Source organism: Pollachius pollachius (assembly GCF_949987615.1).
Source record: "Pollachius pollachius genome assembly, chromosome: 3".
NCBI classification, from domain to species: Eukaryota; Metazoa; Chordata; class Actinopteri; order Gadiformes; family Gadidae; genus Pollachius; species Pollachius pollachius.
In genome coordinates, this window is record NC_136936.1 from 26,232,692 (window position 1) to 26,255,553 (window position 22,862).

Below are 22,862 nucleotides of genomic sequence, written 5' to 3' on the forward strand. Positions count from 1 at the left end.
AGTGAATTATGTGAGAATGCTGTTTATAGATTGCAGCTCGGCATTCAATACCATAATTCCCTCTCGCCTGATCCAGAAGATGAGGTCGCTGGGAATTAACACCCAAATATGTAACTGGGTGCTTAGCTTCCTCACTGATCGCCCCCAGGTGGTCAGAGTAGGGCGAGGTGTAATGTCAGGACCCCTGATCCTCAACACGGGTACCCCCCAGGGGTGCGTTCTGAGTCCACTGCTCTACAACATCTACACGCATGAATGCATAGCCTCCAGGAGCTCAACCTCCATCATCAAGTTTGCCGATGACACCGTGGTGCTGGGTCTCATTACTGGCAACAACGAGCAGGGCTACCTGAACCAAGTGGCAGACCTGGCACTTTGGTGTCAGACCAACAACCTGGCCCTAAATATCAACAAAACTAAGGAAATGGTGGTGGATTTCCGGAGGAAGCAGGGCAGTGGGCTCACCCCACTCATCATCAGTGGGGAACCTGTGGAGAGGGTCCCCCCCCTCCATCCTGAGGACCTTCTACTCTGCAGCTGTGGAGAGTATCCTCACAGGCTGCATATCAGCCTGGTATGGAAGCTGCACTGCACAAGACTGGGCTGCCCTGCAGAGGGTGGTGCGCTCAGCAGAGCGAACCATTAGGTTAACCCTCCCCACCCTGGAATATACATACAGCAAGTCCAGTGAGGGCAAGAGCCAGGAAAATCCAATAGTATCCAGCTGCAGCCCCGGAGAACAACACCCCGGCGTGACAACAACAACCCAGGCGCGACAGAAGTACTCTGGTGTGACGGAAGTGATTTATTTGTGAGACTGTCAATATGCTTAATATATTGAGTAATATTCATGTTAACTCTCACTTACTTCCATGAACGAAGTGCAGCAAATTTTTCAAAAAGGGCACGGTATTATTATATTCGAATTTGGCGAAAAGTAAATAAACCACGGCACAGCTTTAACATGAATATTACTCAATATTTTAAGCATATTGACAGTCTCACTTCCATGGTTGATCTTTGGTTTCTGATAGCGGTGTGTAAAAAAGGTTTAAAAAATAAATCACTTCCGTCACACCAGAGTACTTCCGTCGCGCCTGGGTTGTTGTTGTCACGCCAGGGTGTTGTTCTCCGGGGCTGCAGCTGGACCCTACTCGGAAAATCAAGCAGGACGCCTCTCACCCAGATGCTGGCCTCTTCACCCTGCTGCAGTCAGGCAGACGCCTACGCTGCCTTAAAGCTCGGACTGAGAGACTGAGGAGGAGCTTATTTCTGCAGGCAGTTAGACTGCTTAACTCCGGTGGACTATAACTGGCACTCTTGCACTTTCTGCACCACTTTCTCTGCACTTTTATATTTATATACCATTTTTTTTCTAAGGACTGTTTTTATAGCATCAGCTCATTAAGGGATGTCTGTTTTTAAATTACTATCATCTATTATTTATTCAGGTTCCAGTAATTTGCACAATGAATGACAGAGTGGTGACCCCCTTTTTAATTTCACTGTATGTAAAACGTTATTTTTGCAAACATGGGACCAATAAAACTATGAACTTGAACTATGATTCTACTTCCGTTTGGCAACTCGGGCCAAATTTTGATAACAGAGTTGCCCAGATGGTGACGTATGGTTTACTGGTGACGCGCATGAACATGGCGGAACATGAACGTTTTACTCAATATAAAATAATCAACCATCATATCACATACTTTTGGCATGAGTTTGCTCAGTTTTGTGCCTTCCATACAGTGGCAATACTGTATGTGCTTCTCAAAAATAAAAGCAAAAGGATAGTAGGTGATAGGCATCACGGAAATAAAGGCATGCAAACTTCTAAGTTCTATTTAGTTCTGACTGGTTTTTATCGGATTAAAAACCCCTGCTGTGAAGAACTTTTAGATTCCCAATGCATTGCACATGAACGGTCGCTGTCGGGAACACGCGTAAGCGTGAGCGTCATCACTGGCGAGCCGTCTTGTTATCACCAGGACAGTGAACGTGCCTATATCACCAGCATTTCTGACGTTTTGATCCCAGAATGCATTATGTTATGCGAGGCAACGCAAGGCATGCTTGATCTGAAACTCGCCGTAAAGGATTATGGGATACCACTATCTCCATTCATTTTGTAAAGATTGCTCAGGAGTAACCTATTCTAAAGGAGGGTTAAAGGATGCAGGCTCCAGGGTTTTTAGATTGTTGGTGCCGTTAAAATAGTAAACGATTATAAATTATACTTTAACGGCACCGACACTCCAAGAACCCAGTCGAAACTAGATGGAAAAAGTGTGTAGTTCAAAACATGACGCAGCTTTTACTTCTTCGCAGTGGCGATCTTAGCCCTTTGGGGGCTCCAGGCGAACAGTAATTTGGGGTTCCCTGCATCTACCGGGCTAATGTACCTTATATTGCATAATGAGATACTCCAAATAAGGGATGAACAACAGTCACTATCCTTATTTCATGCAAATGTTAATGATTTATTTACCTTAGGTTTCCAGTAGGGAGTTGGACAGGGTGTTGTGGTCTACTTTGTGTCACCTGCAAAGTGAGAATAGCATACAAAACAAAAAGATGAGTTATGGTTTACACATATTGCACTGACTGTTAACCTAATATGTCATCATTTACCTGAGGGTTTCCAGTAGTAGTAGTAGTAGTAGTAGTAGTCATTGCAGGGGGTTGGACAGGGCATTGTGGTCTATTTCGTGTCACCTAAAAAAAGCATGCCAAACAATAAGAACAATAATGGGTACACATATTACACTGACTGTTAACCTAAGATGTCATCATTTAACTCTTCAGTCTCAATGTCTATTTGTCTCTCTCTCTCTCCAGCCTAAATTCCAGCCTTTGGTCTTTCTTCTTCTTTTTCTGTGACCCGCTTTCGTACGTTCACTTCATCCTCGATTTATCTCTTCTTTCTATCTTACCGCTATTTACTGTTTTGAGTGTTACATAATTTCCGCATTTGCGTGATGAGCGTAACATGGAATAGTCCATGTAGTGCAGACTGAAGGGGGGTGCACACGGAAAGACCGTCAAAAGATGACTAATTAGACGTCCTGATGCTTCTATTGTGAAGAGATTTTTAGGAAAAATATAAATATGGGGACAAAATATAAGGTCATTTTGGGGGCCCCAAAAGGCCTTCTATGGGGACCGGGGCTCCAGGCAAATGCCTTGTTTGCCTAATAGTAAGGCCCGCCTCTGCTTCTTTGCCACCTACAGTGTTTGTTATGTATGACCATTCAAAAACCCCATTTGACCGAGGGAACTGGAGCCTCGAAGGCAGAACTTATTCTTCAAAGGTCTATTCGTTGAGGCCCCTAGTTCAGTGAGGCAAACAATAACAAAAATGGCTGCGCACGTAAAGTGATTTATTTTCTTTGTACTTGTACCACGTTGGTCATTTTAATGTCAATTTTAAATGCTCTTATACACTTGATTATATTGCTACTTTATTCCGGTCACCAATTTATGCATTGCACGGTCTTGCTGTGCGTGCAATACAACGTAAAGTTGTGTTTGTTTTCAAGCTGGTTTGCTTAAGAGGCTAATGTAGCTAAATGACTAGCCAATGACATGACACAATCACAAAGACGAACGGGAATGCCATAAGTGCTATGAGACAGGAAATCACGTCACAAGTGCAACTCGGAAGGCTGTTGTCCGAGGCATCTGGAAAGACCCAAGAATTCAGTGAGGCGACTCAACAACAAAAATGGCTGCGCCCGTAAAAGGGATTTATTTTCTTTGTATTTGTACCACGTTGGTCATTTTAATGTCGATTTTAAATGCTTGAAAAAGAGAAAAAAAATCAAGCCTAAAATAGGCCTATAATATCATTAATCTGCCTTAAATCATATATTTTTGCCATGCAACAAAACAATGTCTACATTACAAAAAGATAGACTCCTGACTGAGGGTGATGAGAATTGATTTTCTTCTAAAGGTTACAGTTGACCACCTGAGAAGTCCTACACCGAGAGCAGCTCGGCTTGAGGTTATCAGTGTTGCACAGCCAAAAACAAGCGTGGGATTCAATTTTCAAGCGGGTACAATTAGCCAGAAGTGGTTTGTGCTTGATTTTGAAGCAACCTGTGACATGGCTATCCAGGACACGCTGTCGTATAACCAAGGTGAACAGACCGGTACAAAGCTCCTGTTGCAGTCACGGCCTGAAATGCAAAGCTGGAATCTTACTCCATTGTGGAAGTGAAGTCAGACAGAGATGGTTTGTTTCCGGTTGTTTCTGCCATCTTCCTCCCTCTATGAACGTATAACAAAAACAAATAATAAAGATAGATAGTAATTCAACATATAATACCATACAGTAAATAGGCTAGGTAAGCAGCGGTAAGTAAAGTGAGCAACCTGTGCAGGTCTCATAAACTGGTACAGCTTTGTGTGAAGAAAGAACGTCTTGGCTAGCCAGATCAATTGATTCTTCTTCTACAAAATATCATTAGATATAATTATATAAATACCATTGATACATTATAATACTTAAGTTCGTTAGGCAAGTTCACTAAGTTAACTTAGTTAAGGCTTAGCTTAAACTTTGATCTTAGACTTTGTTCTGGTATGCATGCCATTTCTAAAAATAATAAATATATATATGTATTTATATATTAGTAGCATGTGCGTCTCAGTGATGTTATCAGCTTTCTGTAGGCCTTTTTGTTTGTTTACATGCTGACATCAATACCCTGCCTGCCCCGTTATGCTCACTTTATTAAACAATGATAAAGCTGTTCTCACTTTAGTAAACTATGTTAAAGCTGTTATTCTCACTTTAATAAACTATAAACTATGATAAAGCTGTTATTCTCCCTTTAGTAAACTATGTTGAAGCTGTTATTCTCACTTTAGTAAATTAAACTATGATAAAGCTGTTATTCTCACTTAAGTAAACTATGATACAGCTGTTATTCTCACTTTAGTAAACTATGTTAAAGCTGTTATTCTCAATTTAGTAAACCATGATAAAGGTGTTATTCTCACTTTAGTAAACCATGATAAAGCTGTTATACTCACATTAGTAAACCATGATACAGCTGTTATTCTCACTTTAGTAAACCATTATAAAGCTGTTATACTCACATTAGTAAACCATGATACAGCTGTTATTCTCACTTTAGTAAACCATGATGAAGCTGTTTTTATTTTATTTCGGACCTCACACCAAACGGGTCTTCGATGTCTTACTTAGACGTTGTAGTTTTTGTGTAAATGATTCCATTTCAGACCCTACAGAATGGGTACACAATATAAAACATTACATTTAATAAAACTCAATAAAAAACACTACTCATACATTTGCGTGAGTGTTTCTCGCTGCGTCATGCGCGTGACCGCGTCGTTCCATTGCGCGCGTCTCCGTGTGCGTTCCTGCGCGTGGAGGACATGAACACCAGACCGTGCACGGTGGGGAAGACAGGACAAAGATGGCCGCCTGCGCACTACGTCGAGGTTTATTAGCCACTGTTACCACTTTAAACAAGAGACAAGCTCACAGAATACTGAGTATCGTTGACAACAGCTGCGGGTTCGAGGTGACCAGACCCCGGCTCCAATGTCTAGCCTGTGGACTGCCCAACAAGACCCAGCAGAAGCGGTTTATGTCCTCACGGTAAGGTCTGCTGTCCTCCTGGGCTAGCGCTGCTAACCATGGTAAGGACTTTAGCCAACACAGCTAGCTCTGGGCACAGTTGCCAGATTGGGCCAGATTTCATGGCGAGCGATGACAGCCGTAAAGAATGGCCCGAGAGCTTGTGTTGCAATTGATATTTGACGGCTCCAGCCTGTGATTACATTACCTGATAGTCAATAAGCATTCCTACCCAATGTCTTGAAGTCATTACGTTCCTGAAAATGACCCGTCTTACACATAGCTTGTTGTATTCAACTGTAAGTAAAAGCAATCTTCCACAAGTATCGATACAATTAATGTCCAGCTCCATGAATGCAAATATGTGCTGATGAAATATAAGTAAAGAAAGTTTGAAGGTGTCTAAAAAACAAAAAAACGTCCAAAGTTTAATATGGTTCAATATGTTTTAGCCGTATGTAACCTGTATGCAGCATTAAATGCAACAGGCTTCTTAACCCTCGTCCTGTTGTCTGTTATAATAGGCTAAGGGTGACCAAATTTCCTGATACCAAAACAGGGACACTATGCGAGTGAGCGTAGTGCGCGTTCATGTGAGGTCATAGAAGCAGAATATCTGCTTCTATGACCTCACATGCTGTCTCAATTCAGGGGACGCATCCTTCGAAGGACGCGGTCTAGAAGGTGTGGCCTTCGTAGACCGTGAAGGCCGGACCGAAGGCCGAACAAACGTTTTTAAATGAGACGGTCTGGCCTACGGAGCATCTCAAGTTTACGTAACAAGCCGTTAACACCCTTTACCTTAGGTGACGACGCGCCGCTTCTGTCACCTAGCAACCCTGACAGCTGCGGTTCAAACCGGACGGCGGAGGAGAAATATGGAGCAGTTATATAATAATTGTATAAAACATAACGTTAATTAGTTTAACGTTATATGGCTCGTGTTAATGTCATCGAACTTTGACAATAAAGTTACAAATTGAAAATAGTCCCAACTTTATTATAATGTAAAAAAACGTTTAACATAGTTTTTGTTTGCAACTTCCGCTTCCGCTCTCTCCGACGCCTTTGTTACATGTACAAAATACATACCAACTGTTACATGTACAAAATACATGTAACAGTTGGTATCCCGAGAGGCTGCAGAATGGGGTTATTTCATCCCTTTTCCCAAGCCACAATGGGACAAGAGAAAGTGTGTAATGTGGATCAGACTGTGCGGCAGGCCAGAATACCAACTGAATTTAAGCTCGTTACCTTCTGTATGTATTTTAAAGTTTTGGCTATACCCCTCCATAGCGTAATGTAGTCCCTTTTGATTGATCCTGGAAGAAATTAAATCCTTTTTCGCCCAAAACTTCTCCAAAACCGGCTTTGATATTCCATTGGGTGAAGTCTGCAATGATGCAGACTCACGGAAGGGGCTCAGTAAGTGTGGACTCAAACCCTCACACCTTTTGGAATTCGACATTGGGACAGCCCTAAAGCCTTACTAATTTCGCGAGAATGTGCATCAAAATCTGTGAGTCCGTGTGCCGGACTTTGGGATTGGGCCATGGTGTTTTCCAGACGCCTCGTACACCACCCGCACGATTTGCAAATCTCCCAGCTTTCTTGTGGTATTTCATTGAGGCACGCCCCCTTTTGGCCGGTCCCACTCGGGATTCTGAGAGTCAACAGAGTTCAGTGAGGTTGAATGTACGACTCGAAAAACATACTTGATTATATTGCTACCTAAATCCGGTCACCAAATTATGCATTGCATGGCCATGCAATAAAATGTAAAGTTGTGTTTGTTTTCGAGCTGGTTTGCTTAAGAGGCTAATTTAGTTAGCAATGACTAGCTAATGACTCACAAAGACAAACGGGAACGCTGTAAGTACTACAAGCCAGGAAATTATGTCTCAAGAACAACTCGTGCGGGTGGTGTATGAGGCATCTGGAAGACACCATTAATATGAGAATGGAGAGAGGGGTGTCGCTCTTCCCCTGTAAACAAAGGACAACAGTACACAACAACTTGTGTACTGTTTAACTTAACGTCATTTCTAAGACCTACAGATGGCACATATGGCTCCATCTATTTATTACATGGATAGAGACATTACAGACATTATTCCTCATAGGGAACTACAAAATTTAGAAACCGCGATTCTCTCTTCAGATCTTTTTTCCAGGACGGCGCTTTCTGCTAGCACACTTCATCAACCTGTAAGCTGTATCAACGTGAAAGCAATGAATATGAATCATATCTATATTTAATTGCAAATTGGAGTCTTTGCTATATGTTCATTTAAATGTTTGTGTATGCTACAACCTACACTCGGCAGGCAATTCTCAAAGAAAAGTCGTAATGAGCAGAGATTTTGCAGCCGTAGGCTGACGCCCGGGCAAACTAGGGTCCTGCTTCAACCAGTTTGGGCAACACTGCATTAGACAGGCCCTGTCCACAAGGCTACGATTTTTGTGCAAAAAAGTGGAAGTCTTGCAAGTTTGGGCCGACCGTCCAGGGCTCGGTTTCCCGAAACCTTCTTAAAGCCTTCTTAACCCTACGTCATTCGTAACCACTACTTTAAGTTCTACCTTAACATCTCGCGTGAAACGTTATTTGCTACGAATCTCTTTCGTACGTTGTTCATTGATAATGTTGGTCTGAAGCGCTTCTGAGATCTACCGTAGTGATGTTTCAGCTCCTGACGCTAGTCGCCGCCACTGTACTGTAACCTTTAGAAATCCCTGTTGCGCATGGAACTGCCACGTTGGCAGTATTGTGTTTCACCAATATATAGTACATAGGGGTGTAACGGTACACAAAAGTCACGGTACGGTACGGTTCATAGTTAAGGGGAAATTTTTTAAAAACTGCTTGTTTGTCAACAACGGAGAATGGCCGTAGATCAGCAGCAATGAAAACACCAATAAACTTGGTTATGGCATTTGCATTTCTGAATTCCCAGACAGTGGTTGTTGAAATAGTGTCGTGAGCTGGTTTTGCACAGTTCGTTTTCTTTTCCACAGCAACAGTGATAGTAACACCTGGATGGTGCCTTTTCAAATGCGTGTGCTAGGGATGTGCATTTCTGGCAAAAATACTATTCGATATTCGCTGAGAAGTATTCGAATAATATTCAAAATCGCTCAATCCAGAACCCCCCACGCACGCACGCACCTCGGATACATGCACACACAATGACACAGGGAGAGGCTTTTATGATTTGTATGAAATCAATCTGTTTATTTCAACAACTGCGCCATCAACATTCAACATTGAAATTATTTCAACGTGGGCTTAGGCAGATAGACCTACATGCGCCAAAAACGGATTGCTATTTATTTATTTATTTATTTATTTATTTATTTTACTGAACACAGCCTGCATGACGGTGAACTAGACACGTCAAAAATATAACTTCACACAGTGTCTTTTATAATTTATTTGTTACCAGCATTCGTAGTGTTGATCAGCAGAGAAACAGTCCGCCGTTGACGTCGCTTAGCAACCGAGGACGCTATTCACCATCGGAAGTTCTGAAGGTCCATGCAAGTCAACGGAGCATTCAACAGCATTGAGAAGAGCCGTGTAATAAATAGCGATAGTCACATTCATTATTCGATATTCTATGTGACTCCAACTATTCGACTATTCAACGATCGTTGCCCGCTATGTACGGCACATTCACGTACCGCGGTACACCTCTGTTACCGCTCTGAAGTGCCTGTACCGTGACGGTTCGGTACAAATACGTGTACCGTTACACCCCTAATAGTACAGTAGGATACATATACTGTACAGCAGGCGAGGTCAGCTCGACTCGCTTCTAATAATTTCAGAAACTCGCAACTTCAAATTTATTGTATTTATTTTACAATTCAAAACTGTCTTCTAAATTAAGGAAATACTGGGAAACTAATAAACCATTATAAGCAACGAGTGAACTTATTAAGTGATAAAATAATAATAATAATCTTTCCCTTGATGGTGCGCAAAGCCCGCACACAGACAGGTAGCAAAAAGCAAAGCAGTCTCAGCATAAACAGTATTATATAATAAACTAAACTATTCAAAATTTTGCTTTCATTTCAAAATATATATTTTCATAAATAATCAACAAGTCAGATACCTTTTGTAAACAGAAAATCAATAGCCTAATTTGAACGGCTGCGCAGATTTAATTAAGGATGTGGTTGCCTCAATCTCCTCCACTGTTTCTATATTTTCTATATATTTTTTAAATCAGTGTAGGCTATGCTATGTTCGTCCATGGTTAAATTAATGTTTAGGCCTACTAGAAGGATTTCGAGCAATGTTTTATTCACAAAGACTGCAATATTTTTTAGAACGCTGTCATTCACCTGCGTATGAAATGGAAAATCAATCTTTGAGCAATCGACTTCAGCACGTTCTTTCTGGACAGCGCCGTTTACGAACGACGTAAGGAGTGTTTCCTAAGACTGTTCGGGAACCACGGCTATAGCGGTAAGGAACTTTTGATAATTCTAAACGTAGCAGTCTTCGTAGCACGCTAAGAGTGGACATTATCGGGAAACTGGGCCCAGAAGGAGAAGGAGTTTTCGGTGCCTGCAAATGAACTCTTCTGAAACAAGGTCCCAGGGTCAAAAAGAGAAAAACTTTTTTTTTTGTAGCTTCCTCCGTGGTGAATCCTGGCTTTGTAAATTGAATGACTAACTGTACATTAAAAAGTTATCTACTGCTGTTCCTTAGGTTACGGTTCTTGGTTTCTTCAACTGTATGTTTGTATACAGCGCGCAGTCTAATACCCATACTCTGTCTCCTCTTCTTTATTTGGTGGAGTTCTGTAGCAGAAACAGCCCCTCATATAGGCCTGGTATGTGTACTACAGCGTTTCTACAGCTAGATGCGTCTATGCATTGAGTCCATCATTACGGAAATTCCTGCCACGCTGCAAGTAAAATTGGGGGGGGAAATATCATTTTCGTAGGTGTGGCCATAGCCCAATTACATGTTCCTTTTCTTTACCACGTGTCCACTTGCACTGGCCATCTATTCCAACCATTTGAAAAAGGCAAATGGTTGCTCCCGTATTTTGGCCTCTCCTCCACTCACAACCCTCCTTATGTAGACTTGTCCAGATGGTAATAGAGTTGCCTGTGTTTGGCAGGAGCAGGCCTGAGGAGAAGGTTTTGGAAGCAGTTGGTGTGTTTGAGGCGGTCAAACAGCACGGCAAATATGAAACGGGTCAGGTAAGAATGGACTCTGCTGCTGCTGTATACCCATGCACACATTTACACTCCTTCCTAACCTTAGCATCATTTCATTAGTTAACATTTAGAAAACAATTCGATACATGTGTACCAATGAGACAGGCTTTTGGGTCCTCATATATATTATAAGACTGTATTTAAAGGGACACCACCCAATTGCAATAAGCTTTGTATCGTTAGAAACCCAGTCATATTTTTTAATGGTCAAAAAATATTTTTTAATTCCCTCATTTTCCCCTGAGACGGGAGAGATCCGTATCCACCTCTAACACTTCCTGCTTTAAATGACGCAAAATGACTATTTTTGGATCATTTAAAGCAGGAAGTGTAAGAGGGGGGGGATTCTAGTAAGACTACAAGCACTAGTTCCTCATTTTCAAACCCGGCTATAGGGGGTGGGACCCACTGACACTACAGACCTATTATAGATGTGTGCCGCTGGTTGGGACTTAGGGGTGTATGGTATAAACGGTATAGAGTACACCGGTGTGAATTTGCGCTACGGTATGGATTTTGACATTACTGTGACCGGTAGATGAGCGCTTTCTTTTTCTTCGTTTTTTTTTACTCAACGAGCGCTAAAGAGGCAATGATGTAGTTACAGAGACGCAGTATCATCCGGAGGCGAACACAGCTTTTGGCTGTGATCTATAAGATATTCTAGAGCACTCCGGGAACTCCAGCGGGAGACCTGGAAATCTATATCTAAATAATATAATATAATATATAGACATCTTTAATATCACGGCCAAAAGCTGTGTGCGCCTCCAGATGATATTATGAATAAACAACTGTGTCGGGTTCTCGGATGTCTCTGGTCATTCCAGATCAATCTGAAGTCGCAGTTCAATCTGGACTTCAGAGAGTCAAAGCCTCTAAGTTTCTACCCCCAATTCCTTCTCCACCATGGCCGAGATAACTTTTTACTTGTTGTGGAAGTACCAGAGACGTCCGAGATCCCGACGTAGTCTTTAATTCAGAATATTTTAATGACCTCACCAGTGACATAGGAAGGTCCAGTCATAAGTACTGTACAAATATTTATTAGTAAAAAACCTGGTTACTGGAACGCCGTAACCAACGCCAAAATACACACCAACAGCAACTGATTCACCGAAACACACACACTGCAGAACACCTTCAACGCGCATGCCCCTGTTCTCCCAAGCCCCTCCTGCAGCTAACTTGGCGGTTCACCCCCCACACTGATTGACCGGTAGAACACTCCAATACATGCACATGGAACAACTGGCACAACGGACAACGAAATGCATGGCAAACACATAACACACAAACTCCTTAAGAGTCCCAGGGTCACTACAATATCATCCAGAGGCGCATACAACTTTGGGCCGTGATGTTATATCAGTGTTTCCCATACATAGACCAATGTGTGACGCAGCGCCACAGAATCAACACCGTGCGCCACAAATTGATTCTGCTTTTTTTTTTTTAAGTGATTTTTAAATATAAATATCGTTCCATTCATTCATCTCCGCATAGCACTCTATCTCCCTGTCATTCTCGTTCACACACGCACACAGAGACAAGCGCGCATACATGCCAATGGTGTGCGGGTACACTACCACTTATTGGATAAACCCGCGTATCATACATGCACACGCACTGACAGCATTCGCCCGCTCGTCCTCTCAACAAGCCTACAAAGGCAAACCTGAAGCAGCGGGATATGTAAGGGATAATGTATAGAACGCCGGTCATTATCGGGAAATTAAGCCAGACCGGGCGAACAGGACACCAACGCGCAGCGGAGGTGTCTTGCTTCGCCCTGAAGGGGCTTTTTTTCGGTAATGACCGGGATGTTCTATACATTATCCCGCTTATTACACGGCTACCTGCCAAAACGAAAAAATTACTTCACATGGTGTGTCTTTTTACAATTTATTTGTTATCAGCATTCGTAGTGTTGATCAGCAGAGAAATAGTCCAACAAAGACGGTGACGTCGCTTGGCAACCGAAGACGCTGGGGTTGACAAGTTACCGGTACTTACGTATTGATACCAAAGACGTCATCAGAGGCAAAAAATCCTTTGTTTTCCTTGACAGCGGTCAATTATACTCATGATTAACGGAACGTTCCATGGCATTGAGAAGACCTGTGTAATAATTGCGATTAATGTGAAATGCGGTTATAGTTTATATATATTACGGTGATAGACCCCAGGCCGTTCTGCCAGTGATTTTAATTCGCTCTCGGGATTCGTCTCCCAATGGGCCGGTCCACTTTGAAATGTATTTTGTGCGTGATTACGCGAATGAGCAATCGCGAAATGCCCCCCCTCCCCGGCTGGACTCCACGTCTAATCTGCCCTTGCCCTTACTTAATCTTGCCCTTAGTATATAACTTTATTAGTTCCCCCCGGGATGTGTCCTTTCATAAGACAAAGAGACGGGCTGTCTTTTGATTAACTGATGGAGCAGCAGTTTCATGGTTTCAGTGCAATTCTGCTAAACAGGAAAAGGGTTTAACGGAGTTCGGCCTAGTATGTCCAACAACTATTTTTGCCGAACAAAAATAAATATATAAAGCTCCTCGGACTAAAATGGTGATGCATTTGGGTTAAAGCCACTTTGGACAATTCTATGCGTGGGTCAGACTGTTGATTGATCAGAATCCTCATTACATGGGCCAGCATTCTGCCTTGTTTCAGCAGATATCGCGGACTACGCAACCTCTGCGGAGTCTGCAGGACGCGCGCACGAGCAGCACCGCAAGACCACTGCGCGACACGGAGAGCTCCCCGATGCCTTGCCAGCGGCAAGGCATCGGATTGCTTCCCCCCCCGCCACACATTGCTACCTGGTCTGTGGGAAACACTGTATATATTATATTATATTATATTATATAGATACCTAATATATTTTATTATTTAGATATAGTGCTCCGGGAGTCCACAAACGGCTACAATAACTTTCTCCTCCTGCTGCGATTCACCCTGGACTGTAGGCAGTGAACGCTGATTGGCTGTTATGTTACGTCCCTCAGGGAGTGAACACTGATTGCCATTGTGAGAGTTGTTGTCTTCAATCCACAAGCGCCAAAAAGTCACTGTCTGCTTTTTCTCTGTCAAGAAGGCACCAAATTAGAAATTGATGTTACTATTCAACTACATATATGACCCACTTTCAATACAGATTCATGTCTCCACTGGTGAAATGTTCCTTTAAAGGTCCCATGGCATGAAAATCTGACTTGATGAGGTTTTCTAACATAAATGTGAGTTCCCCTAGCCTGCCTGTGGTCCCCCATTGGCTAAAACTTGCGTTCGGTGTAAAACGAGCACTAGGTGTTCTGCTCGCCTTTCTAAAAAACGGAAGCTCAAGCGCGCTGATTTGGAATGTGGTCCCATATGTCGTCATAAGGATCTAAACTCCTCCCCTTTCTCTCCCTGGCCCGCCCAGAGAATTTGGCCCGCCAATGAGACACGACCGTGCGAGCGCCGTGTGTGTGTGTGTGTGTGTGTGTGTGTGTGTGTGTGTGTGTGTGTGTGTGTGATTACACACAGTGTTTGCTGTTGATGTTATGGCGCATAACACGTCGGTTCTTTGACGTCTCTTGTATTTCCACAACGAGACTGTAGTTGGGGTTATCTCAGCCATGGTTCGTTGAGAAGGAGTTGGGGGATAGGCTTTGGCTTTGACTCCCTGAAGTATGAACTGCGACATGCTTCCTGCCGCCAGTTGCCGCGAGGCATCACCGCCGCGAAGCAGCACCGCCCGGGCACCCGGGCAGCCGGCAGCAGGCAGCGCGCGGTTCAGTCTACTTCAGATGATGTGGAAGTGGAAGAACCAGAGACGTCGGAGAACCCGACGAAGTTGTTTGTGATTCATAATATCATCTGGAGGCGCACACAGCTTGGCTGTGATAATATGTATTATATGATATAGATATCTATGTATTATATATTATTTAGATATAGAGCTCCAGGACTGTAACGACAGGTACCTCGGCAGCAAGGCTCCGGCGGGAGACAACCGCGGTCAACAATCCCTTTCTCCTCCATGTCGTGGTTCAGTCTACTTCAGATTGATGTGGAAGAACAAGAGACGTCGGAGAACCCTACACGGCCGTTTGAGATTCATAATATCGTCTGGAGGCTCACACAGCTTTTGGCCGTGATAATATATATTATACGATATCAATATCCATGTATAATATGATATTATTTAGATATAGAGCTCCAGGACTCCCGTGTGTTCTAGAATATTAACAGAACACGGCTTAAGGCTGTGTGCGCCTCGTCATACACCACTGTTAACAGAGCGCTTGGTACCGTGGCTGCAAGCTGCTCAGGGCCACACCCCCACCCTCCTCCTTCACCCACCTCGCTCCTCCTCATTTGCATTATAGCTACAGACACCAAAACAGCTCATTTGGGGGAAGCTCAATGTGCGACTGGCTCGGAGTGGCTGTAACTCCGCACCATGGCTGAATTTCGGGAACGTCTTTGAATACTGTGTTAGTGGCCCACTAATACCTATATTAAAGCATCCATAAAATACCATGTCATGGGACCTTTAAGCACGATTCTTCGTACATTACAAACACACATTCACATCGTACAGGGAGGTGTTTAGTTTCACCATGTGTTGTCAGTTGTTCCTCCACAGCGTGTTCGGATACAGGGGAATCGTTCTGTTCCCCTGGCACGCCCGCCTCTACGACAGAGACGTCACTCTGCCTGTGTCCGACAGGTAAGGCCACTCCACAAACCCCCATACACACCCTGTCATTCTGCTAATTATCCAGGAGAGCTACTGAATAACATGATATTGGAAGATCATTTTCAGCCATAGTCTCTACTCGCATGTGTTCATTTTGATGTCCATGTCCGAGAGAGGATTAAGCTTATTGGACACTTTGTATAACTCCCCTCCCTTCCTCAAGTAAACCCGAGCCCCCTGGCGGTGCCCATGGTTCCAAGGAAGTGAAGGGGAAGACTCACACCTACTACCAGGTCCTGATCGATACCAGGGACTGCCCTCACATAGTGAGTCACCACAGGCTTTCTGCTCTCTGTTGTACGAGCTAGGTCTCTGTGACATGCATTCAGCTACTATGATCTGGTCCACTTAAAGTATAATTACGGGGAAAATTGAACCCAGTGACTTTTTCGGCATGTAAATGCATAAAATAAGGCCTCCAGACCCTTTTTTTCCATTGATCAACGAGTATAGAAATGCCCAGAGCGACGCTAACGGCCCAAATGGTTTACATTGTGAAGGCTTCCAAATCTGCATTTTTTTTTTAACCACTAATATTGCTAAAAATAGGCTGTGACTAGGGTCCCTACACATAAAACAAAGCATCAACAACTTAGCTGGCGTACTGGGAGATTATTAAAAAATACTCTTTTACAAGTCTGTGCCTGAACTCCGATGCATTCGGTAATCGACTTGTATGAACTTCCGGGAAACATTTACCTACCACCGGTAAGGCACAGACTTGTAAAGCAGTCTTTTATAATAAACTCCCGGTACGATAACTAAGTTGTTGATGCTTCGTTTTATGTGTAGGAACCCTAGTCATGTTACTGCAGAGGTTTGGTGCTAATTTTAGCAATATTAGTGGTTAAAAAATGCTGATTTGGAAGCGTTGGCTATGCTCCTAGACAATGCAATGTAAGCCATTTGGGCTCTTAGCGTTGCATCCTCCTGTGCTAGTTATTCCTGATTATACTTCTCCTTTAAAGGAATTTGTACTTGTGTAACAAGTACAAGATCAATGTTAAAGGGGACATATTATACCACCAGGTGTGAGTGTGATTAGCCCTTGCAGGTCGTTTCGAAAATGTGCCCCTTATGACATCACAAGTGGGCGTTTCCACCTAGATGTATGCTGGATAGATCAGTCTACCAGCCTACCCAGTGGATTGAATTAAATGTTGCTCATCTATCCAGCACAGAGGGGTAGATTTTCGAAACGGCTTGTAAGGGCTGATTACACTCACACCTGGTGGTATAATATGTCCCCTTTAAAGAAAAAGACTTGAAGTCCTTCTTCTGACTGCTAATTGTTGTATGCTGTTGTTGACAGTCCCAGAGGTCCCAGACAGAGGCTGTGACGTTTCTGGCCAACCATGACGACAGCAGAGCCCTGTACGCCATCCCAGGTATGCTGCCCACATGCCGAGAGCTATTTGCGCACATGTGGGAAAGGCAGTGAAACATTTCCACCAGTTGTGCTGGTGCAAGTGACATTCTTCCTAATTGATTACCAAGAATTTAAGTTAGTGTGCTTTGAGGGTTTGGTTTGATATTTGGTGTACGTTTAACCCAGAGTTAGAAAAACAATACTCTATAGAACTCTACATTGATGGATGATGTAGAGAACACGGTATTGGCAACCTTTTTTTTTATATGCTGTAAACGCTTATGTCAAAAACCATGCCAAAGGTTTCCTGGTTGGGGTTTACAGAGGTATACATCACGTATTGAGGACACAAACGAGCATCAAATCTTCTTTTCTCAATCTGTTCTCCTGTATGGCCTTTTGTTTAGAGTGGCACACCTGTCCGTCATTCAGAGCATTTCATTTGATCCTCCTCACCCTCTGTGTGTGTCCATACCTCTGAGCTGTGTTGTGGTCCAGGTCTGGACTACGTGAGCCACGAAGACATCCTGCCCTACAACTCCACAGAGCAGGTCCCCATCCAGCATGAGCTGTTTGAGCGCTTCCTGCTTTTCAACCCCGCCAAAGGTAAACACTCATTCCATCATACTGAAGGAATATATCCAGGGTGCGATTTGTGAAAAAACCAGAGGGGGGGATAATTTTGAGAAACATTTTAAAATGTTTCAAAATGAAGACGGACCCTGTGTATTTTGGTTGTTAATTATTACGATGTAATGGTGAAAATACTTTGGGTGGGGGGGATAATTTTTATCCCCACCGAGGATAAAAATAATTCAGCAGAGGGTAGGACGTGTAAACCAGAGGGGGGGATAATCCCCACCATCCCCACCGGCAAATCGCACCCTGAATATATCCATCACTCAGACTTGTTTTAAAGATCCCATATCATGCTTTTTTAGGGTTAATAATTGCATTTGAGGGTAGAATAGGGTTGCATGGCTGTATTTGAAAAATATCCCTTATTATTCTCAGTGTTCATTTCTGCAAAACCAATTTCAGCGGCTTTCAAATACGGTCTGTTTAGTATCATGTCACTTTAAGGCTCCCCTCCCGAGTAGCCCAGTCTGCTGTGATTTGTCACGATACCCACTCTGTTGCGATCAGTCGAACGCTTTGCGCGTGTGGCGGCAAATTCACAACCCTGAGAAGTTGTAAACATTGTGAGTAGCCGGGAGGCGGGAATTCTGCACCGCCCAGTGCACTTTGAGCGCAAACAAGCTGTTACATGCACTGATTGAGGAGCGTTCTCGGAGGGTCCGAAGGCTCCGCCTGGCTCAGCAGACGTAAAACATGTAAACATACATCATATAACAGTCTAAAGCAAAGGGAAAAGTAAAAAAAGATGGATATCACCACTTTAACACTTAACAAATCTACACCAATCACTCCTAGCTCAGGGCTGTAGAGTGCGACAGTTTTGATCGCATTTGCTATTAAAATATTGTAAGTTGCTTTGGATAAAAGCGTCTGCTAAATGCCCTAAATGTAAATGTAAATATATATTGTGCGAAGATAAGTCCACTCGCACCGGTGCGAAAGGGTGAGAAGGACCCGTGCTGAAAAAAAATACGTCTTTCTGTACGGCTTTCAATGGCACTGCTAAGCGTGAGTGTGTGGGAGCATGATGGGAGTGAAATGTATTTCGAGTTATAGGCTCGCCAGTTCCGCTCAACTACTAAAAAACGACATTTCCCGAACATTCGCACGTTGAGGAAGAGGCTTTGTAATGGTCGCGGGAAATTCACTTTTTAAGCAAAACAGAAAAATGAAAAGGTATTTCTCTGTATTCGGAAGTTCTTCTTCATCAAATAAAGATGGAAACTTGGAAAAAAAATCAACGTATGGAAGAGATTTGACATGGCGACCACGTGCACGGAACCGGCACCTTCGGACGAAGCCGACTCCATCCATGACTCCGTCTCGGCCAACAGGAAAACGTACAGGTTTAACCCCCAGTGGTTAAAAACGTTCAATTGGCTGGTCTACGACCAATCCAAGAAGTCTATGTTTTGTAAATATTGCCTCGAGTCAGGGGAAAGGACATCTGGGAAGACACCCTACATTACAGGGAACACTATTTTCAAGAGGGACAACGTCACTAAGCACAACTTGTCAAAGCGACACATCGCTTGCCGGGAGGCTTTTTTTTTCGCAAAAACCCAGGTTAACCCTGCTGGTTAAATTTGTAATAATTACTTAATTTTGTTGAATGTGTTCACAACTTCTGGGTGCTGATGTTTAAAAAAAGGCTCTCATAGTCACTTTACTATTTAATATGTTCATTGTCACTTTACTGTTGTTTAATTTGTTCATATTGTGTTACTTTTGAATATACGTCCTATTCTGTTCATATCGTTATGTCTGAATAAAATATTTTTTTTGACTATAGCATGTGTGCTACCAAAATTATTTTTGTGCTACTGAATTTTTTTGCTTGCTAGCACCAGTGCTACCACTTTAAAAAGTAAGCGTACAGCCGTGTGTGTGTGTGTGTGTGTGTGTGTGTGTGTGTGTGTGTAGCTCCTCCTTTTACAGCCAGAGACACGCTGAAGGCATGGCAGGAGAAGAACCACCCCTGGCTGGAGCTGTCGGACGTTCACCGCGAGACCACCGAGAACATCCGCGTTACCGTCATCCCCTTCTACATGGGCATGAGGGTGAGGAAACGGCACCTCCTGTAGACAAAGGAGGCCCTGTTGGCTTGAGATGTGCAGTCTGTGGTGTGTGCTTGGGAATACATTTCATGACGGCTAGCAGTCCTAGTTTGTAATCGTTTTCTCTGTTCCCAGGAGGCCCAGAACTCCCACGTCTACTGGGTGTGTACCTTTATGTTTTACGAGGGGCTCAGGATTTGGTCACATTCTCCTCCTTTCACTTAGTAATGGCATTGTGTTTGGGTTGTGCAGTGGAGGTACTGCATCCGTCTAGAGAACATGGGCAGTGAGGTGGTCCAGCTGAGGGAGAGACACTGGAGGATCTTCAGCCTCTCCGGCACCCTGGAGACGGTGCGAGGCCGTGGTGTGGTGGGCCGGGTCAGTACACACTGCCTCACAAACAAACAAACTGAAGAAACCATGCCAAAAAGTGAATAGTGGGCTTTAAAGCTCCTTCAATTAAAGGGCAATTCCAGTGTAAAATGGATTTGAGATATGTTTTGTATGATAACGAGTTGAAATGTTCGTTTTGGAGCACAAAAAACGCATATAGACGCTTTCTTCAGTTGGCTGTTTTTAGCCGATTCAATCAAAACACTATAAACTTGGAACGATGGGGGCACTGGTTATGGTAAAAACTAAATCGCTATTTTTAAACAGCTTAAAAGGCTAAAAGTAGCCCCACACTTTTTTGGTAGTATCATAAGGGTCTTAACATACAAAATGAGGCATTGAGAACTTTGTAAGTGTACAGATTGTTTATTAAAAATGACATTTTATACACACAATACCATCAATAGATCACCCGCCAACGCCATTTTGTTTTTAAGACTCGATAAGTAGATTGACGAACACAGAGCTTGCGTGTTGCTGACGGATGTCACAATCTCTGTGTTCGTTTGTTCTCCAAAACGAACGTTTCAACTCGTTATCATACAAAACATATCCCAAATCCATTTTACACCGGAATTACCCTTTAAGCTACATTTACTTCTAGCACTTAAAATGAAATCTACTGAAACTGTTTGTACTACCACAAATGTGATAATGTGATTTGGATAAGCTTCTGCCTCAAAGGTAATTTACAGCCATGACTTGGAAAGTCTGACCTATCCATGCCTTCCTCCTTGCGTCTTACTCCCTTTGACATCCCTGTCACCCAGGAGCCCGTGTTGTCTAAAGAACAGCCTGCCTTCCAGTACAGTAGCCACGTGTCCCTCCAGGCCCCCAGTGGTCACATGTGGTGAGCCCTCTCAGCCCATCTGTCCTCAGCTTGTATCAGCTTCTCCATGTGCTTATACACCCCCCTCCACCCCCCGTGTCTCCACAGGGGCACGTTCCGCATCGAGAGGACAGACGGCTCCCACTTTGATGTCCGCATTCCTCCATTCTCCTTGGAGAGCAACAAGGATGACAAGGCTCCCCCTGCAGGTTACACCTTCTGAATGCGAGGTCGAGGTCTTCAGGGTGTGGCCCTCCTGGGAGTCATCTGTAGGACTCCCCTGTCCCCCCCCCCCCTTCCCCTCTTGTTTTCCTGTACCACTGTTTCTGTGTTCAGAATACATGTAGCCCAGCAGTAATTTGGAATCAATTATCCCTCTTATGTTTTGTTTGATATTTCAGATAACCCGATCGCAGGTCAAATCCTGTCCTGTTGTTAATGCAATGCCCCATAAGTTTTTTTTTTTGTAGTGCAGGAATGTAAATTGCTGTTTGAAACCCTATTAAAGTTCAAGTCTAACATATGGTGTTGCCAATTAAGCAGAAAACAGTGCAGTGACGAAGAATAGAAAAGCAGTGGCGGAGATGAGGCTCCCCATGAGGCAGTCCATTTCAGCATTGCACTTGTGAAGAAAGTCTGGCGGTCATGACAACGAGCCACAAAGAGTCCTCATCCCGGGGCCCTACGATCAAATCCATAGTACCTTTTGAGTTGGTTTTAATCTGTCAATGTTGAGTATCTTTTTAAATGCGAGTTCTGAAATGAGTTCTCAGAACCAACCAAGTCATTTGTGAAAGCCCTCAGACACTGGGAGGAGATGAGGGAGGCCTCCACTGGTGGCTCTCAGGTGGACAGGGAGGAGGTCAGGGGGTAGGAGGTGTTTCACCACCAGGACACCATCAAGTATAAAAAACATGGCCAACGGCTAGTGTGCTCGACATTCACCATACTTCATGAAGGTTCGGTACAGATTAGGTTTTTAAAATGTGTGATGTTGATCCTGAACTCTTCTCTCACGTGGAGAAAATAAACTAACATTTAGTTATTGAAAACAATGGTCGATGACGTACTACTGTAAATAGATATGTATTAAAGACAAACCATAAATATACATTTCAAAAAACATTTGTCTCCTTAGCTTTTTCATGTTTGTAATTTTGTATTGATGCAGACTGAAGTATTGGGATTTTGTAAACGGAATTGGGTGTTAGCAAGGCTTCAAGTCAGTACACACAAGTAGAGAGAGTTTGACGCCCAACCACCAGGTAATGGCTTGCAATCCAACTTTGCAACCTTAACAGTAGGGGTAGGGTGGCAACAGGCCATGATAATATACTTTTAATCTGCATCGTATACACATGCCCTGTATATCATTAAAGGTCAGCTCTAATTATTCTGTGGCTGAGTTGGGCCGGTGATCACGTCAATTTCATTTCTTGTTTCTAGGCGTTATTTATTGCTGATTATCAACTACGTCATTCTTGAAGATTGATGTCCAAACGTCAATGCAAGTATTAGCTAAGGGTCATTTGCTCTGTTTAGGCATAACGATTGCAGCCACCAGATGTCTGCAAAGTTCAATCTTCGATCACATCCTTCTGTATCGCGTGGTCGAAAGTAAAAAGTTATTTATTGGCCTCGATTTAATCCTTCAATCCATTAAAGTCCATCAGTTAAGTAAATAATATGCCTCTCACATCTCCCTACCATCACTGCCTCCCTCTGATGGTCTTGTTTGGGAAGACCTGCGCTCATCGAGTGAAAGAGGTCTGATCCATAATTCAGACTGATGGAGACCTCCAAGTCAGGCCACCTCCCTCTTATGTGTGAGGTGTTGCAGCGCCTTCGGTATCCGTCGTATCGACTCGGAGGATGCAACGTTAACGTGACGCGGTCCAGGTTGGCAGAAGAACCGTGAGATGTTTCCATGCGGATAAAACGTGACTGGCAGAAGGCGTGGCAGACTA

At 43.4% G+C, this 22,862-nt stretch overlaps 2 protein-coding genes across 4 annotated transcripts in view; one reads left to right on the forward strand and one right to left on the reverse strand.

Annotated features, from left to right (window-relative positions):
- The window catches only part of vma12 (vacuolar ATPase assembly factor VMA12), a 38,750-nt gene extending 33,673 nt beyond the window's left edge, over nucleotides 1–5,077 (reverse strand). For both annotated transcript variants that reach the window (XM_079733294.1, XM_079733293.1), the window contains exons 1-4: nucleotides 5,044–5,077; nucleotides 4,210–4,275; nucleotides 2,635–2,718; nucleotides 2,492–2,544 (exon numbers count right to left, since the gene is read on the reverse strand). Coding sequence is in view for 1 of the 2 variants with exons in the window: in XM_079733293.1 (XP_079589419.1) it covers nucleotides 2,492–2,544; nucleotides 2,635–2,676 (95 nt within the window). In the remaining variant the exon portion in view is untranslated. The remainder of the gene's footprint in view (nucleotides 1–2,491; nucleotides 2,545–2,634; nucleotides 2,719–4,209; nucleotides 4,276–5,043) is intronic.
- Nucleotides 5,078–5,440: 363 nt separating this feature from the next.
- poldip2 (polymerase (DNA-directed), delta interacting protein 2) lies at nucleotides 5,441–21,994 on the forward strand. Of its 2 annotated transcripts, none has more exons than XM_079732202.1 (11): nucleotides 5,441–5,638; nucleotides 10,759–10,840; nucleotides 15,481–15,578; nucleotides 15,772–15,874; nucleotides 16,921–16,996; nucleotides 17,476–17,583; nucleotides 19,540–19,676; nucleotides 19,809–19,835; nucleotides 19,926–20,051; nucleotides 20,837–20,916; nucleotides 21,004–21,994. In XM_079732202.1, exons 1-11 carry the CDS (start codon nucleotides 5,454–5,456, stop codon nucleotides 21,116–21,118), a joined length of 1,137 nt encoding a protein of 378 aa, XP_079588328.1. In that variant the 5' UTR covers nucleotides 5,441–5,453; the 3' UTR covers nucleotides 21,119–21,994. The 2 variants fall into 2 exon arrangements, with proteins under 2 accessions (XP_079588328.1, XP_079588329.1); XM_079732203.1 differs by having other exon boundaries at nucleotides 10,765–10,840.
- Nucleotides 21,995–22,862: the final 868 nt, after the last annotated feature.